The 19,630-nt window shown below is 31.1% G+C and overlaps 1 protein-coding gene across 1 annotated transcript in view; it reads right to left on the minus strand.

Annotated features, from left to right (window-relative positions):
• The window catches only part of LOC114331737 (polycomb protein Pcl), a 73,793-nt gene that overhangs the window by 33,551 nt on the left and 20,612 nt on the right, over nt 1-19,630 (minus strand). Inside the window, exons 5-6 of the mRNA XM_050652245.1 lie at nt 10,822-11,017; nt 649-1,523 (exon numbers count right to left, since the gene is read on the minus strand). Of these exons, the coding sequence (XP_050508202.1) occupies nt 649-1,523; nt 10,822-11,017 (1,071 nt within the window). The remainder of the gene's footprint in view (nt 1-648; nt 1,524-10,821; nt 11,018-19,630) is intronic.

The following is a 19,630-nucleotide window of genomic DNA, read 5'->3' on the forward strand; positions in this document are numbered from 1 at the left end:
GATTGCAAAATTTATTTTGCAAAATCTGTTAAACCGATCTTAAAGAAATTTACAGTATTGTTTTACTGTATCATAAAGTTTTTCTGGGTGAAATATGAAGGTCCTAAGTGTATCATAAATGGTTGAAAAACGTAAAATGCGAATACTTGTTTTTGTATGGTTTTTTTCGCAATTATTGCTATTTTGCAACTAGGGTGACTATTTTTTAAATTTTATAACAAATTTTATATTGTAGGAAATTTAAATACGCAACTTTTATGTCAGTACAACTTTTCTCGGAAATGAATACTTTTAAAGTTATAATCAAAAAACTAAGAAAAAAATCGAATTTTTCGTTCAATTTTTGACATTTTGATTATTTAAACAATGTTCCGGACCTTTTTGAGAGGGAGGATAACTCAAATATTATTATTTGATTTATTTTCAAGCAATTTCTGCAAAAAAATTTGAGTCACCTCTCAACGTCCATCTCAAAACAGATCCGCCCTGGACTATAGTAGTAAAGTGATTTCAATTGCCTTCATAATTTATGACGTCTATAAAATCCTGTTGAAAATAAAGTCATGCAAATGAGATGAGAAACAATAGAATACTTTTTGTGTTTATGTATATAGAAACAAAGAAAAAGAAATACATATTCATACTAACCTTTTCGTTTCTTCCGTAGTTCCTCTCAGCAACGTTAAAAAAGGATTATTCTTTCCTTCGAAATCCTTCGGTGGTGGTATAATGGTATCCAAAGTACTTTTGGAACTGGTTTCATCGCCCGAAGTATCACAAGGAGTGTGTAATTCATCCAAATTGTTTCCCTTCTTTCCAGATCCTTTCTGATTATTGGAACTCTCAGAAAAATCATTGCTCAATTCCGAATTTAGGGTAGTGTTTGACGCTGGGGGTGTCGGAGGTGCACTGACGGACGTAGGGGGTGTAGGGGGTAACGCTTCGTTGTTTTTATTGTCTAATTTACTATCCGTGTTCAATTTTCGTTTGGGTCGCTTAAGGATCCTTTCCCTTTCCCTGGTAGACATCGCTAGCAGTTTTTTCCGCCTCTGTAAGCTCATCTTTTTGAAAGGTGCAGTCTTTTTGGCGCAACCCGCTCCTAAATATTTGTTCTTTTGTACTATTTTCACCCCGGGCTCAACTAAAGGTTCCTCTGTAACTGTTTCTGGACTGGGACAAGGTGAATCCGACTCGGAGTTGATTGAATTTTGTTGATACGACACCCCCATCATTAGATTCTGCATGAAGGCGTCCGTTACGACTATTCTCTTTGCTACTACGGTCTTATCTATCGGTAAAAATTGTAGTCTTCTATTTCCCTGCCACTGTTCTCGAAGGTCTTCTTCCGTTACTAAACCGTTGAAGGGGAGGGTAACGCAGGGGGCCGGTGGGGGTAGTCGAACGCGGAGGCCCCAAATTGTGGTACGTTTTTTTATTTCTCGGCCGCATTTAAATCGGTTGCGGTTGTTGGTTAGTACAGACATAATGTTCTCTCTTCTTTCAGACTTACTGACGTTTGTTATCTGTGAAGTAAAGCAAACAAATATTGTTACCCTTCTACATTAACGGGCGATTTCATAATAAAGTTAAAGTGGACTTTAAATTTAAGTTGGTACCTTTACAATTCCTATTAATCCGTTCTTTAACGGTAAAATATTGCAAAACCTCTAAATTTTAAAGAACCGCTTAGATTGACATGAAATTTGGCATACACATAGCTAACAAGTCAAAGAAAAAAAGTGATATTGTGCCGATATGTGCTTTTGCCCTGGGGGTGCTTTTCACCCCCTCTTGGGGGTGAAAAAATATGCGTCCAAAGAAAGTCAGGAAATGGATAAACTGGCTAATTTTAAGTAACTTTTGTTCTATAGAGTTTTTTCACTAAGTCAATACTTTTCGAGTTATTTGGCAGTGAATATGTTCATTTTTTCAACAAAATAACCACGTTTTTAGACGGTTTTTCGCAAATAACTCAAATAGTAAGTATTTTGTCGAAAAAACATTATAAGCAAAAATATAGCCTATAAAAAACTTAAAAAAATGGTGTATATATCACGTCTCTATACCTAGTAGAAGCAGAGTTATAGCTAATGAAAAATAGGTTCATATTCGTCAAATTCCAAATGGAATACTTTAACGTGAAATAACCAAAAATGAAGCACATTTCCGGGAAAACTGATTACAACTTATTTAAAGTGTTTAAAAAAAGCTTCATTTTTGTTTTATAAAAAAATTCTAGCGTCAAAATTAAACAAGTTACGCTCAAAATAAAGTTAGTCCCTTTTGGGTTTCGTAAAAAAATCGAGAAAATCATCCCCTAATTAGTATCTTAAATGAACTTAATCGTTACGACTTCACAAGTTTCTTGACTCGTGTATATATTGTTTATATGATCTGTAAGTTTCATCGGTTCAAAGTCCTTATTATTGAAAGGGCTGTAGTTAAAAGGAGTTGAACGATTCACTGATCACGAATGTATGCAAATTTAGAAACACCAACTCTCAATCAATTTTTGTCTAACAGAAAAACAAAAAAATACATGATATTCAGAAAAGCCAATGTGACTTTTTTGTTTTTCGAGATTTTTGGTATCTCTAACAATTTTTAAGTTATTTTGAAAAAAAAGCATATTTTTCAAAATTAAAATTTTTCAAAATTTTACTTTAAAACTAAATTTTTTCAAAAATAAGCGCTTTGAATCGATGAAACTTACAGATCATATAAACACAACATAAGTAAAATAATTTGTGGAGCGGTAACGATTAATTTCATTTAAGTTGCTAATCAGGGGGTGGTCTTCCCGATTTTTTTTTGCAAAAACAAAAGGGGCCAACTTTATTTTGAGCGTAACTTGCTTAAATTTAATGCTAGAAACTTTTAGTAAAAACAGAAATAAAGCTCTTTTTAAACACTTTAAAAAAGTTAAAATGAGTCTTGCCCAAAACGTGCTTAACTTTTTGGATATTTCACGTCGAAATATTCTATTTGAAATTTGGTGAATATGAATCTATTTTTCATTAGCTATAACTCTGGTTCTACGAGATCCAGAGACCTAAAGTGTACACCATTTTTTTTACTTTTTTATAGGCTCTATTTTTGCTAAGAACGTTTTTTTCGACAAAATACTTACTTTTTGAGTTATTTGCGAAAAACCGTCTAAAAATGTGGTTATTTTGTTGAAAAATAAACATATTCACTCGCAAATAACTCGAAAAGTGTTGACTTGGCGAAAAAGCTTTATAGAACAAAAGTTACTTAAAATTAGTCAGTTTACCCATTTCCGGATTTATTTTGGACATATATTTTTTCACCCCCAGAGCAAAAGCACACATCGGCACAATATCACTTTTTTTCTTTGACATGTAAGCTATACGTATGCCAAATTCCATGTCAATCCAAGCGGTTCTTTAAAATTTAGAGCAAAAACCGTGAAAGAATGGACTATATGGGTAATGTCAACTTTAAAGTGAACTTTAGTTAATGTTCACTTTAAGTTGATTATGAAACCGGGCGTAAATAACATACGATCAATTTTATTCAATACTGTTAGTTACTAACAGTTCAAGAGGCAGCGCTGAAAAATCTCTTTGAATTTACTAGCTAGATTTTTCACAGTTGATTACTGTGATTGTGTAGAGGAACATACTGCGGTCGGTCAAACGAAACGTAGAACAGGGTTTACTGAGAGGGTAACAAAGTTGCTTTCATACGAAGGTAATTAAATCCATTTACTAATGCTGAAAATCAGTACACACATTCTAAATTAAATATAAATAAAAGTTATTATAGTCGGTCAGCTGTATGACGGGACAGAGCCGGTCGGTCGGCCCCAGTGAATGTACAGGGTTATTCACTATATTTTGACCCCCTTGTAAACTGCTTTATTTACAGAATTAGAAAAAAATGTAAAATACAAAAGTTATTCGATTTTCAAATTATGATTTTTTGAATATCGTACTAGTGACGTCATCCATTTGGGCGTGATGACGTAACCGACTATTTTTTAAATGGGAATAGGTTGGAACCGAACCTATTCCAGAAACCTAATGCGAGTTTCTGATTCCGAGGTGAAAAGACGATATATCGATCGCCCTAGCTTGTTCCTAGTTGTGCCACTATTCTCTTGCGCTGCATCAAATTTAAACGATCAAAATAGTACCTATAGTTTTGTATTTCTAATCTAGAGGATGTATTGAATTTGATTTTTAAATATATTTATATTTAAACTAAAAACTTCACACCATTTAAAAGTCAATAAACATGAACTTAAGATTCCTAATGGGGTCCAGTTGATACACAACATTCAACAAAAAAATACACTCCCTTTAGACTTATACGAGGATTTGGAAATTGTCAAGGACCTTAAGAAAAGTCCCAACTGTGTCAATCGACAAACATCCCTTAACCGCAATTTTGTCCCCATTCACCGTCAATTATTCTCATAATTCCTATTACTTTGTTATACCTTCCCTTCTCATATCCTATTCGCTATCTTCTTTATCCTATTTACCCACTGTTCAACTGTCTTCTTCGTTTCCTTACTGGCTCCAAACTCCTTTACACACACTAATCATTACTAACCACATGAACCCTTCTTAATTAAAACTCAATTCATTTATCGTTATCTTCTTCTCACTGTTCTTTCATTTCTTTTCTTCATTCAGTTCAACCCTCATACCCAATTTCTTCAATCCTTCTCTTTCACTCATTTCACCTATGCTTTGACCCTACATCACATTCCTTTGCTTTTTGTCTTTGACCTTTTCCAAATATATTTTACCTCCACACCTAACATTCCATCATTTTATTTCAGTTATCACATTTATACTCAGTCATTATTGCAATCAAATTATAACAATATTCACTCTCTTAATTTTGTTTTATTAATTCTATTTTATTCATTACACCTATTGTTTTCTATACTAATTTAATTTTAATTTTAGTTTGTATCAATTGGGCCACCTATTATCCTACAATTATTTATTTTCAATTTTACATATTCACCAGTGTGTCACAAGAATTTTCTCAATTTTATAAAAATTGTTCCATAATAATTGCATTCCTGAATCATACTTTCTACTATCAGATTGACTATATCTTAACTCCAATTTATTTAAGTTTTTAATTTTCACCTACATTCAAATAAAAATTTCCCTTCTACCTATACAACCACCAATACAATATCTGTTGACATACTGTTCACATACATACTGTTGACATATAAATTTCTTGATATCATAAGTGCGTTCGCGGGTACAGATGACAAATTGTCGCCGACAATTTCTAACCTCACTTAATATAAATAATACCATTAATAGATAAATATACAAGGTATATTTACTTTTAATTAATATTAATAAGTAATTATTAAATAATAGTAGGTAAATATACCTTGTATATTTATTTATTAACGATATTATTTATATCCCATTTCAAAATTTAAAACTTCTTCTATATCACCACCTAATTATTTATTTTTATTTCTGTCATTACTACTAATCAGCTCACTTTTTCATTTTGATTATTTTGATCAGGTTAATTTTATTTGATACAGTCAATTTGTAGTTACCTACAGTTAAAATAATTTTTATTTTGTAAAACACATTTTCTTTTAATTTTAAAAAACAATAGATTTAAATAACAGACATTTTCAGATATTAAAATCTTTACCATATCTTCGTTTTGGATCATGACTTTGTTTTTAAATTTCCTTGAAAATCGACTACCTTCTTCCTCAACTGTCAATGTCACATCAAGCATTTCCTTACACAGCTTTGACACTTAGTAGTCATCGTTGACCGAAGATGGTTGATTGGGTCCTCGGGTAGAGTTTCACCATGTTCCCAGAGGTTTAATCCCTGAACATCGGCGTTTAGCCTTTTTAATTTTATTTTAACATAATGTAGATTTATTTATAATCACAACCATTGTTTGGTTCTGGGGCTATTTTGCAAGTATTCAAGTAAGTAATCATAACCACACTTTTTAACTTTCAAAATTTCAACCATCTTTTCAATTTTAATAGTGGGATTACTTATTTGATTTTAGATTCACTGATGATGGACCGATAGGTTTGAAAACGTTCTGATGAACTCATTTTATTGAATCCATTGGGATTTAAAAAATTTTTGAAGTTATACTTCTTTACGGGCGTAATGACGGTGAAATTTTATATGGGAAAACCTAGCGACCGGGCGCATGCGCATTATAACTTTGTTCTGATTGGATGTTCAAATGACATGACAAAAATTATCCAATATGGCAGCTGTGGCACAGCTGTGGGACTGTGCATGGTTTGGTTATAATGTATGCTTGTTGCGTTTTAAAATTTGTAGGAAGAGAAACAACAAACAAAAAGTTAGTTAATGGTTATACTGCCTTTTTAAATAGTTTTCATATTATATTTTTGGACTTATTTACATAGAAGAGATGATTGTTGCATGCCAATGTGAAAGCTCATCAAACTGTGCCTAGTATGAGTGCCGCAGATCTCGCTTATTCAAAGCTAAAGAATCTTTCACTGGTAAGTGTTTTATAAATAGTTGATCAAATTTTGTTATGATATTTGAACATAGCCACTTTGCACGACGCAAGTGCAAATTTCTATCTCTATGTTTTGTTGTATTTTTTCAATTCTAAATCATTTCAATTCAAAATCAAAATAATTTGATTTACATAAGTTAAAAATGTCAAAAGGTTAATCTGTTTAGTTAGACGATCTTCGCACATAATGACAAGCTGTCTCTGTGGCGAAGTTTTAATGCGGGTGAATCCCAATACAACGCAAATACCAGCCGCGTGGTAAGTTGGTTCGAATCCCAATAGAAACTTTTATTTTTTTATTTTTTTTTATACATTTTATGATTGTAAGTATATTTATTATATAATTTTATTTTCAGAAAATACGTATTTAGTTAAAAATTTTTCCGACAATTAATGTTCAGAAATCATTTGTGGCATTTTTAATGTGTTTTTTGGTACTGTTTTAATAAAAATGTTTGAGAAGTAGTAAGTATAAATTAATTTAATATTTAAATAAAATATAAATAAAAAGTATATTAATTTCGTTTATAATCATATAATCATATAATAGAAGTATAACTTCTTACGTGCGTACAAAGTACACACACATTCTTTTTTTAGTAAATATACCTTTTACATAGAAGTGGATTTTACTTCATGTTCCAGTTTGTATATTTATATTTCTTACCATGTTTTTCCTACAATTCGCAAATCTATATACATAACAACTATTAAAACAAATTTTTCTTACATGTAATTATGGGTTTTTAAATTACCTAAAGTCGAGGTTTATTCAGAATTCGTTTATGCAAATGGAAAATGAATACACTAAGTTATTACAGAAGATAGGATCGATTAGATTATATGCATGTAAATTAAAACATAATGCGAAAGAGTCAAAATTTTAACAGTTTTAAATGACAACTATGCCCGTCATAAATTAGAAATTTGTTACAGCCGTATCGACCTGAAATTCTTTTGAACCCATCACAATAAACATATGTGAGATGTTGGAATAGAAACAGACACCGCCGATTCGTTTCTCTATGGTACTTATTCCGAGAGATCAGTTCAAGTTTTTTTTTAAATCTCTTGCCCGGTCGTTCCGGAAAGTGTACCTACTCAACTACGGCCGACGCTGGAATCGAAACCGATGCCGTCAAAATTTTGTCACTTGTAGTACGTGGAATATTAGATTGAAACATATTCCGACGTACCCGCTCCATTTCCATCATGCCATCCCTACTTGTATATCGAAACGAACGTAACCGATGCGTTCCCTGTGTAAATTGCGGATTGCGGTCGATGCGGCGCCGTTGGAATCGAAACCGATGCCGTTGACTTTTTGTCACTGGTGCGTGGAATAGACGATTGGAACCTATTCCGTGGTACCTGCTACAGTTCCATCATGCCATCTCTATTCAATGCCCTATTCAGTAATATAAACATTAACATAAATAATTATACAGGGTCTTCAAAATTTTTTTTTTAATTAAATTAATTGTTTAATTAATAATTCACAATTTTTTTGGAAACCCTGTATAAATAATGATCTTAATGTTTATAGTACTGTATAGAGAATTGAATAACCTTTCAAATGAGCTAGCACACGATCCCTATTCTCATTTAAAAAAATAGTCGATTACATCATCACGCCCAGATGGATGACGTCACTAGCACGATATATACGTCAAAAAATCATAATTAAAAAATCGAATAACTTTTGTATTTTACATTTTTTTCTAAATCTGTAAATAAAGCAGTTTACAAGGGGGTCAAAATATAGTGAATAACCCTGTACATTCATTGGGGCCGACCGACCGGCTCTGTCCCGTCATACAGCTGACCGACTATAATAACTTTTATTTATATTTAATTTAGAATGTGTGTACTGATTTTCAGCCTTAGTAAATGGATTTAATTACCTTCGTAGGAAAGCCCTCTCAGTAACCCCTGTGCTACGTTTCGCTTGACCGACCGCAGTATGTTTCTCTACACAATCACAGTAATCAACTGTGAAAAATTTAGCTTTAGTAAATTCAAAGAGATTTTTCAGCGCTGCCTCTCCGTCTATAAAGAGGTTTTGAAACTGTTTGCCTGTGACATATTCAGTATAAATGATATTATGGTATGGTTTGTTCAACAATAAATGGTTTGAGTTCAATTAGTGCGGTCGTAAATATTATTAAATTTATCTGACCTGGCCCATTGTTAAGACCCACCCGGAGCGATAAGCCACCGAGGTAGACAGAGTTGGTCTTTTGCAATTAACACTGACTAGACGGTACTCCCATAATAAAGCCTAAAATAAATTTTACCTGAAACCGGGCCTTTTATACTATTATCGGTTAATCCGGGCTGTTTATAGTGGTAACTAATTGAACCATTTAGGGTCGATTTCTCATACCTGCGTTAATCTATGGTTCAGTTGAACCAGGTTCACCCGTGATCTGTGGTTTTGTTTGAAATGCATTTCTCATTGCGCGTTCATGTCAGCGCTCGTTCTACAGCTTTCGAGAAATGCCAATAGATGGCAAAAGGTAAAAAACTGTCGCCATTTTGAACTACCATTTTTATGCTGTTTTTGAATAAAGTTAAATTTAAGTATTTATAGTCAAATAGTCATTTTAATAATTATAAATAAATATTATAAAAACAAAAATAATGTTATCGTTTATCGTTAGGCTTAATATAATAAAATAGGATATATTTATATTATGACAGCGTTTCGTGTTAATACAACGCATGCGTAGTCCATGAAATCATCTGAACTGAGTTCTGAAATCTTTGAACGGCCGAATTCCACCGTTCAAGCATCGTTCAAGTTTAAACTGCCATCGGTTGAACGTGAATTGAGAAAGACGATTTTGATTTTAAACTGACGTTTACTAGAAGTTCAGGTTAAACTGGAGTTGAACTCGACATGAGAAATTGGCCCTTACTGTTTAACATACCATATATTCCATCTCAAATCACTCAGGCAAAAACTTGAGGATCTTTGATTTGTCTGAAACTTGGTGTATAGCCTCTACGTAATATAAAAATAAGACATTTAAGCCTGAACAGTCGTTCTCTGATATTATTGCGTGTAACTTTTTTTATTGTAATAATATAAAAATCCTTTTAACTACTTAAAGTCCTGTATTTTGGCTAACTGTGCGCAAATTTTCAGCCAAATCGAAGGATATGTATTTTAGGAATTGATTGAGGAAAATGTAAAAAATGACGTTTTAACATTTTCTACACTAAAATTTGATCGAAAACATCAAAATATCTTGTTATAATGCCATATATTGACATTTTTGAGTCCCTTCTGTTGAAACATTATTCTTTCCACTGATACTGTATGATAAAATATACAAATTTATTTAAATGAATACCAAATCATTGTAAAATCGCTAAAAATGATATTTAAAACACTCAAAATTGAGTGGTTTGAAATGGAATCACCCTTATATTACTTATATAAGGTTTAAACCACAATTTATTATAATGCTTTAATCCTATCTAGAATATTTTCAATAGAATTTAATATTCAACTGTTAGTCAAATGGACCAACGAAGACAAGCCAAGAACAAAGACAATCACAATTACAAAATAATTAACAATGAAAAAAGATAAGGGAGACAAAACAAAATTACTATGAGGAAAAATGTAAAGAGATAGAAGATCTTCAGAACAAATACGATATATTCAACCTGCATAAAAAGGTTAAAGAAATGACAGGGCTGCAAAAAAGAAACCACAACACAACTCTTTTAGACAAAAATGGAAACACTATTATAACGACTGACGAAAAGCTAAAACGATGGAAAGAATATATGGAAGAGCTTTTCGACGACGAAAGAGGAAACCTACAAGACATATCTTTCGAAAACAGGGAAACAAGTGTAGAAATTACAAAGGAAGAAATATTGTATGCACTAAAAAACACCAGTAACGGAAAAAGCCCGGGGCCAGATCAACTGCCTATTGATATTCTTAAAATAATAGAAAATGAGTACATAGATGTCCTCTTAAAGCTATTTAATGAAATTTCGAATATAAGATAAAATATAGGGTGTTCCATTAAAAAAAAAAACAAGTTTGCTCTGCCACGATGTTATCGAACACCCTGTAACATTCTAATTAATTTTAAAATGTGAAGCTCAGAGTTGGCTACAATTTTTGTTATTAACTTTTATTGCTATCTATTACTATAGCGGAGCTATTGAGCTTTATTTACCCCACTAATCAATCACCCTGTATAGATGAAAAAAATATTAAAGCTAAACCTGTGATAATATTATAGTCCTTACCTTTGGTGGTAGCTGCAGAGCATGCCAATTGTCGTTGATATAAGGAATAACAACTGAATCTAGATCATAATACTTTTTGGAATTGTAGGCAGTCAAATTGAAAAGCATTAAATGCACTAAATCGACCCATTTCATTTCTAATCTCCTTACAAAATCCTGTCCATGGTTACATATCGAACATACAAATACATAAAACCTGTAATCAAAACGTTATTTTTATATAGAAGCACTACACAGTCAATGCAATTATTAGGTTTGTTCTAGCATCAGTTTCAAACGGTTTGAAACCATCAGCGAATAGCAGACCAGGGCGAGTAGAGGGGATAGCACTGGTGACTGTATTATGCTCTCTCACTGACCAACTGTTTGCTGACGGTTTCTGACTAGTTTGACTGTTTGCTAGAACAAACCTATTATCACCTTCATGTAAGAACCAATGAACTGTCAATACGGATGGAATAGGCACGAAGAAAATTAATGCGGCCACGATACAAGAGAGAGGTCCTAGAGAGAGACAGAAAATGGGCTGGAAAATTTGACAGGCCGTGTAATTTCAGTTGCCTATATCAACTTAAATAGGGGAAATAGACCTCATATTTTTTTATTTTATTAACTTAACTTAATTTTTAAATACTGCCTATCAGCTCTGATACCAAGTTAAAAAAAATATGAGGTCCATTTCCCCGATTTAAGTTGATATATTACACGGCCTGTCAAATTTTACAGCACATTCTCTGTCTCTCTCTAGGATCTCTCTCTTGTATGTTGGTGGAAATCTCGCTTCACTATTTGAATGGGAAAGGGCCATTCCATCCGTATTGACAGTTCATTGGTAAGAACCAAATATTTTCTTGTTTTAATAACTTCTAGTTTTAAACTAGGAGGAATAATTCAAATTTACCACTCTGTAATGCTTAATGTTGTTCTGAAGCTATTTCCTTGTGGCATTTTTATGATATAACTATTTAGATGGGAAATAAGCCACAATTAAATTGAAAAAATAATTTTATTAACGTTTCGAAGCCCAAATCGGGTTTCGTTGTCAAAATACAAAATACTACTAAAATAAACAAAAATGTTGTTGCTAAGTAAAAAAATTCTTCTAATAATTTATTTAATATGACTCATTTATATTGGCAATTCAGACTATTAAATAAATTATTAGAAGAATTTTTTTACTTAGCAACATTTTTGTTTATTTTAGTAGTACACAACGAACTGTCAATACGGATGGAATAGGCATGAAGAAAATCAATGCGGCCAACATACAAGAGAGAGGTCCTAGAGAGAGACAGAGAATGGGCAGGAAAATTTGACAGGCCGTGTAATTTGAGTTGCCTATATAAATGGACTCGATTGAGTCAGTATTGACAGTTCAAACGATGTCAATCTAATTGACAGTTCGTTGAATGGACCTCACATTTGTATGTACTTGAAGGCTGATTAGCAGTACATATTTCAAAATTTAAATACTTTTTTTGTATTTACAGAGTAAATAGAGTAGACAGAGTACCATACTTGGTGTTTAAATACTTTTCAGAATTGTTATTTGTATTTATCAAAACAAATACTTCCCTAAAGTATTTGGGAGTTAAATAATTTTAAAACTATTTAAATACTAAATTAGTGACTGTTTTATATAAAGTGAAGAAGTCCTTGATTATGTTTTTATGTTACTTTTATATTTAGAATTTTATAAGAATTATAAATATGAGGTCCATTTCTCCGATTTAAGTTGATATAGGCAACTCAAATTACACGGCCTGTCAAATTTTCCTGCCCATTCTCTGTCTCTCTCTCTAGGACCTCTCTCTTGTATGTTGGCCGCATTAATTTTCTTCATGCCTATTCCATCCGTATTGACAGTTCGTTGTGTACTACTAAAATAAACAAAAATGTTGTTGCTAAGTAAAAAAATTCTTCTAATAATTTATTTAAGAGGATCGGTACGTTTTTTCTGCTGCAATGCTATTCAAATAGGGATTCATTTTTTTCGAATCCTGTGAAAACGTAGTGAAGTATTTTTTAAAAATTTAAACGCAGAATGAAAGATTACGTTATTAGCGAGGGCCGAAAGTCCCTGAGAACTTCTATATTGTTTATTTTAATAAGTTACAGGGGTGAAAAACTAAGAGAAAATTTAGTGTTATTTTTAATTTCAAATATCTCATTAAAAATAAACTTTTTATTTATTCTAAGGGACTTTCGGCCCTCGGTAATAATTTAGTCTTTCATTCGGCGTTTAGATTTTTCAAAAATATTTATTGGTTTTTTCAGGATTCGAAAAAAATGAATACAATGTCCGTGGTAATATTTTCCAAATCTATCTTTGTTATACAAAGCACTTAGTCGAATAGAATATTGTCAGTCAGACACTGACAGTCAGTGACAATTTTAAATAATTATTTGACATGAATCGGGAATATTTTTAGTTGTTGATTAAATAATATTGATATATAGTGTATTTGATAAATAATTGATTTAAGAGGTGAACTTTATAAAAAGTTATTTATTGTGTATTATTTATGGAAGATAGAAGCAGAGAATACATTAAGATATATTCTGTGATCCAAGTATTTTTTTTAAAGATGTTCAAAATTGTAAGCGATCCATAGTAACAATATATTATTAAAAAATCACTTTAACACTTTTGCTCTTTTCTCGATTGAGTATTAGTTTTTGTTGTAGGTACATATTATTACAATCACTGAATACATAGCTAGTGAAAAAATTATCACATTTATTAACTGAATTAATAATTTGCAATCATACAAAAAATAACAGTTATTCAAGAACATTCAAAAGCCATCTCTTTAAGCTAGTTATGACATTGTCAAGTAGAATGACATTCTAGTAATATGTACATATCCATACCAGTGTGAATTTTACTACACGTAATTTGCCATGTAAAGACAGAAAAGGTAGGGATAGCCGTAAAATATTTGCGAATTATGTACCCATAGCCTTAATAGTCTGACTTGCCAATATAAATGAGTCAGATTAAATAAATTATTAGAAGAATTTTTTTACTTAGCAACATTTTTGTTTATTTTAGCAGTATTTTGTATTTTGACAACGAAACCTGATTTAGGCTTCGAAACGTTAGAGATAGTTCAAACACTCCTGACTATGGAGCTGCGCGAAGGCGGGTCAAAATTCACGTAAAGGCAGAAAGGTTATGTTGGAAGTGGAATTATACTAACCAAACTGAAACGTTCTACCTTCGACTGCAACCTCGTAATTGTCGAAATTGTTAAAGTGTTGGACTGAGTGATAAAAAAAAATTGCACGGTGCATAACAAAAATGATTTTTATGTGTATTTCGTTTATATTTTCAATGATTTTTGTTCAAATTTTTTTAAAAACTAGCTTTAATTTGTTGTTTTAAACTTAACTTTCGGTATTAAACGTAAAAAAGCCCTATTATTTATTGCGAATTTATTGTTTATAAGTTTATATTTTTAATTTGTTATTTTGAGTTGAGACATATAACTAATATTATGAGATGTATAACTAATACTCATTTAATTTAATAATTTATTTTTAAAATTTCTAAACAATTGTATCTATGTAAAAATTATTTACAAATTAATTAATTTTTTATTGATTTATAATGGTATTTAGGACGATAAATAAAATAATATTCAAATAAGAGTACAACGGATAATTTGATTTAGTGATAATGATAATTTGTTTACTGATTTGTTGAATGCTAATGATTGATCCATAATTTGTTTGGAATTCTCCATACGTCATAACTACCAGAAATCAGAGATTACTAGGAACTGCAATGAAGTTAGATAAGAACAATTAGAAACAATAGAACAATAATTAGATTCTACCTGCCTATACGGCTACATGGATTTCCTTTTAGTAATTAGTTGGATTTAGTTATATACCTGAATTCCTTCAAAGGTTTCGACAATATATCGACACCTGATATGAAAAACATTGTAACTCACTTTTGCTTAGTTTTCAGGAGAGCGATTTAAAGAAATTTCCACAACTTTTTCTTAGCTTTTCACTTTTACGTATCACATTTTTATTAACATTACTGGTCCTGATTTAGGTCGAGTTACAATACCACTTTTTTTAAGAATTTTAGGTGATCATTGCAATGATATTTCAACAAAGTACGTATCTTTGGTTAGGTGCATATAAATGGTAACTAATGAGTAAATATCAAAATAAAGAGATTATTATTAGTTTTTTTATTGATTTTACTTAAAACGTGTGAAAGATTCAAATAAAAACTGCAATATTGCTGTGGTACAGCTTTACTAGAGCACAAAGCAACCAGATCTTTATATTTTTTTAAGTTTTGATGGGAAGTAATTCATTCTATGCTAAAATAAAATTGTACTGAAAATTGAGAATATGTGGTTGTTCTTTACATATTTTTATATATTGAAAACATGGAATTTATCTATGTTTAAATCCCAATTCGGTATTTTGTTTAACATTGATTTAAACACCTAGATATCATTTTGACTGAAGTCTTTTAAATCGTATGGTTTTGCTGTGAATTTTCCTGTCTACAGCATTAGCTCTGTTTTTATGGTGACCACGCATATCTCAATTTTAAAGAGTATGATGATACATAAATATGTTTATAAAAAATCTTACCCAAAGTCACTGTTCACTCGCGTTATAGTCACGTAAGAGTATATAATTCTCGTAAGAGTTTTAATTGTCTATAGCAGATTCTTCTAATAGTTCACATCCTAGGTCACCTTCATCATCGTCAGTGTCTGACCAGAAACTGTCAGAATCACCTTCGGCAACATGTATAATTAGTTCAGCCACGTCATCTATTAAGTGTTCTTTCTTAAGGTACTCCTGTTCTACTTCAATAACATGTTCACATGTTTTCTTCCACACATCTACTCCGAGATTGTTGAATTTTTCTTCGGCTATCTGCCTAACGTCGGACATTTTAAACGACACATTGTTTGAAGCGACATGATTTTTAACTACTCTCCAAATTTTTTCAATAGGATTTAGTTCAGGGTGGTATGGAGGAAGACGTAATACAATATGTCCTTGTTTCGCCATTATAGTGTCTACTACATATTGTTTATGTGCTGGCTTATTCAATTTAATTTTTTCATAAAGTTCCGGTTTTGTATCAGTCACTGCAAAATAAATGCCTCTTTCTGTTAGCCATCGCTGCATGTCCATTTTTTTCCATGACGATGTAGGGGCCGCTTCACAGGCTACGTTGTGATAGGATGCGTTGTCCAATACAAGCACGGTTTTATGTTGCAAGTTGGGAATTAACTTTTCTTGAAGCCATCTTATGAAGTTTTCGTGGTTCATATCGTTATGATAATCTCCAGTACGCTGACCAGATTTGAAAATTAGTAGGCCATTTGGAACGAAACCTTTTTCCCCTCCTGCATGTACGATAATTAACAGCTGACCTTTGGCAACAGGAGACTTTACAACATTTGCTTGTTCCATCATCCCATGATTTAGATGTTGTGTGGCTGCTGTGGAGATACGTTTCATCAGTGTAGATAACATCATAACCCTCTTCTCTATATTTTTTTATTTTTTTTTAGGTATTCGGTTCTTTTGGCTCGAATATGCGATTTTTCCATGAGTATTTTTCGGTTGTCATTTCTTTTTTGCCATTTAAAACCTAATTTTTTCACCACTTTTCTGAACGACGATAGTTTACCTTGGAAATTAAGCTCATTCTTAACAGCGTTGTAAACAGCTGACATTGTAGGTCTGCTGCCATGAATCATTGCAAAGGTATGCACTGTGTTTCTTATAATTTCTCCCTCATAACCATCGACGTTGGTTTTCGGCTTTGGCTCATTAATCTTTTTTCTGGGAGATTTCAAGATGTTTCCCGAGCTGCCTGAAGGAGATGAAAAATCGGAAACTGTCTCTCCTTCTTTAATAATTCTTTGAACGCTACTTTTAGAAATTCCAGTGGCTTCAACAACCATGTTTAAAACAGAAGATTTCGTGTTGTTTTTTTCTTGCTCCTTTTTAAATAAAAAAATATGAAAAAAAAAATTTTAAGAAACGCTTTTCTTTAGTTACGAGTGACTAAAATTAACAATACATATAAAAAATCAACTAAAAAGCAAAAAATAAAAAAATTGAAAAAATCTAACACATTCGTCAAAGAAAAGCGTGGCGCCCTTCATCGAATAAACGGTTTTCGCCCCACGCTTTTCTTTAACGAATGTGTTAGATTTTTTCAATTTTTTTATTTTTTGCTTTTTAGTTGATTTTTTTTATATTGTTAATTTTAGTCACTCGTAACTAAAGAAAAGCGTTTCTTAAAAATTTTTTTTTCATATTTTTTTATTTTTTACTTTTTAGTCTAACACTTTTCAACCATTAAAATATATCGTCATGTTTCTTAAAATATGTATAAAACATATGATACTATGTACTACGTACTATGTACTAACATGAAAAGTAGTCGGAATCAGTAAAAAATTTGAAACTTTATTGTTTATTTATGAAGCATAACGTAAACAATTAACGTAAAAAGTTTACATTGTAAAAAACAAGAGAATTTAAGCATTTTCAATTAAAATCGTTTTTTTTATTTAAACAATTAATAAACATAAAAAAACAATTTTTATTGATTATTCGTGTATTGTTCCCGCGAATGCATATGTCTGCAAATATTCATTCATTTGGATTGGAGAAAAGGCACTCAAATTAACGTCTAAAAATTTGACGCAAACTATTGAACTAAATAAAAGCGTTCAAAAACTTATATACGTTGTAAATAATCTGTCGACCCTGACTGTGAATAACCCGGCTGTTATTCATTGTGATGGCACTGTGAAGGAAATGAAAATATAAAAATATTTTGATTAAACAATTATGATTGACCTAAACAAAAATTAAAAAAACATATCACTTGTATGTTCGGTAGGTATTATATAAAATGTTTTCATTTTTCTATAAAAAAAAATCACCAAAAAAATATAATTTAATTATAATTCGACAACGAATTAAAAAAAAATGTTAAGATTTCATAACTACGTATCTACCTATATAAAATAAGTACTGCAATTTTTATTTTTTTCAACAAAAATTATTTTTTATGTTAAGTTTTAAAAATGTAAAATTTTATGTTAAAAAAACACGATGTATAAAACAAAGATTTAAAAAAATATAGGCTCAAATCAACATAAATCGTAACATATAAAGTAATTTTATATATATATAAAAAAGATTTTTCAATATCAAATATTAACCAATTCATTGAAACAGACTGCAAGAATTTTTTGTTTGCACCAGTCTTAAAAAAAAGAAATGAAAAAATTTTATTTAAATTTCCTTAATGCGCCGCTATGTATTTTAATTTATGATAAAGTACCTACCTTTTGACCGCTTTTAATAAATTTCAATACGCAACAGGTAAACGGGAGAAAACACACAAACTTATTGAAAGTTAACACTTCGAAGTCAAGAAAACAACTAAAAATTTTTAAGTCGATATTTTCACGTTACATTGTACAGTGCGTTTTGCATGGAGGAGGGACTAAACCAAATTTCGTCTACTGCGCCGTGGTCAGGAGTGTTTGCACTATCTCTAATAAAATTATTTTTTCAATTTAATTGTGGCTTATTTCCCATCTAAATAGTTATATCTGTAATGCTTGTTTGCAATTGGTCCAATCTCAGGCAAGTTTACTCCACTAAATTATGAAATTTTGACACTATGTACCTATTAACATTTATGAAATTTTGACACTATCGACATTTAAAATTTATAGTTTAATTAAGTTATACGAGCGTTTTTTTTGTTTAAATATATTTAATATATTTTATATAAATAAATAAATATATTTTAAATATATTTATATATAAGGACTGTTGCTTTTATAACTCTTTGTATTAGTATTATTAGAAGATCAAAAATAATCATTTTTTTCTCAGAACCTTTATTAAAAATGAACATAAACATTTACATATTTACATAAAATGAACATTTACATATTAATATCTAACTCTTAGAGAGTACAAAAATTATACCTTTTTTCTTTTATGCACGTACACTAATATTATAGAGGGCGCAAAAGTCGAGGCCTCGAAAAATGATGGCGGACAGTTAATCTCAGTATTGGGATATCTGAAACAAAAAAATCGTACTGCATTTGAAAAAGAAAGGTTTCCTTACGTGACAATTTACCACAATTTGACCAAAAAATAAAAATTTTTTAACCATGAAAAACTGAAAGAAAACTGGCGATGTTTTCACAAAATTTTTTCAAATTTCCGTAAAATCTTTGTTTTGCGGAATTTTTCACCAACGGTGGTAAATTGTCACGTAAGAAACCTTTCTTTTTCAAATGCCGTACATTTTTTTTGTTTCAGAGATCCCAATCCTGAGATTAACTGTCCGCTATCGGAACTACTATTTTTCGAGGCCTCGATTTTGGCGCCCTCTACAATATTAGTGTACGGGCATAAATGAAAAAAGATTTATTTTTTTATTCTCTAAGAGTTACATGTTAATATGTAAAAAGTTTTATGTTCATTTTTAATTAGGTTTCTGAGAGAAAAAATCTTGAAAAAATGCTTATTTTTGGTCTTCTCAAGTGTACTAGTACCTTAAGACCGACAAGTTCAACCAAAACAGAAGATGAATCTGGTTATTTTTAGTGACATTATTGGGTGTGAATCTCTCTTTTGAGTTTACTCCTAGTTTAAAAACAGGGTATAGTAATATAAAAAACTAGATTTGTGGTACGTTTTTCTCAGACCAAATTCAATAACATAAAAACACTGTTGAACTTAAGATCAATAAGACAATCTTCTTTTTATT

This window comes from Diabrotica virgifera, chromosome 5 (assembly GCF_917563875.1).
Source record: "Diabrotica virgifera virgifera chromosome 5, PGI_DIABVI_V3a".
NCBI classification, from domain to species: Eukaryota; Metazoa; Arthropoda; class Insecta; order Coleoptera; family Chrysomelidae; genus Diabrotica; species Diabrotica virgifera.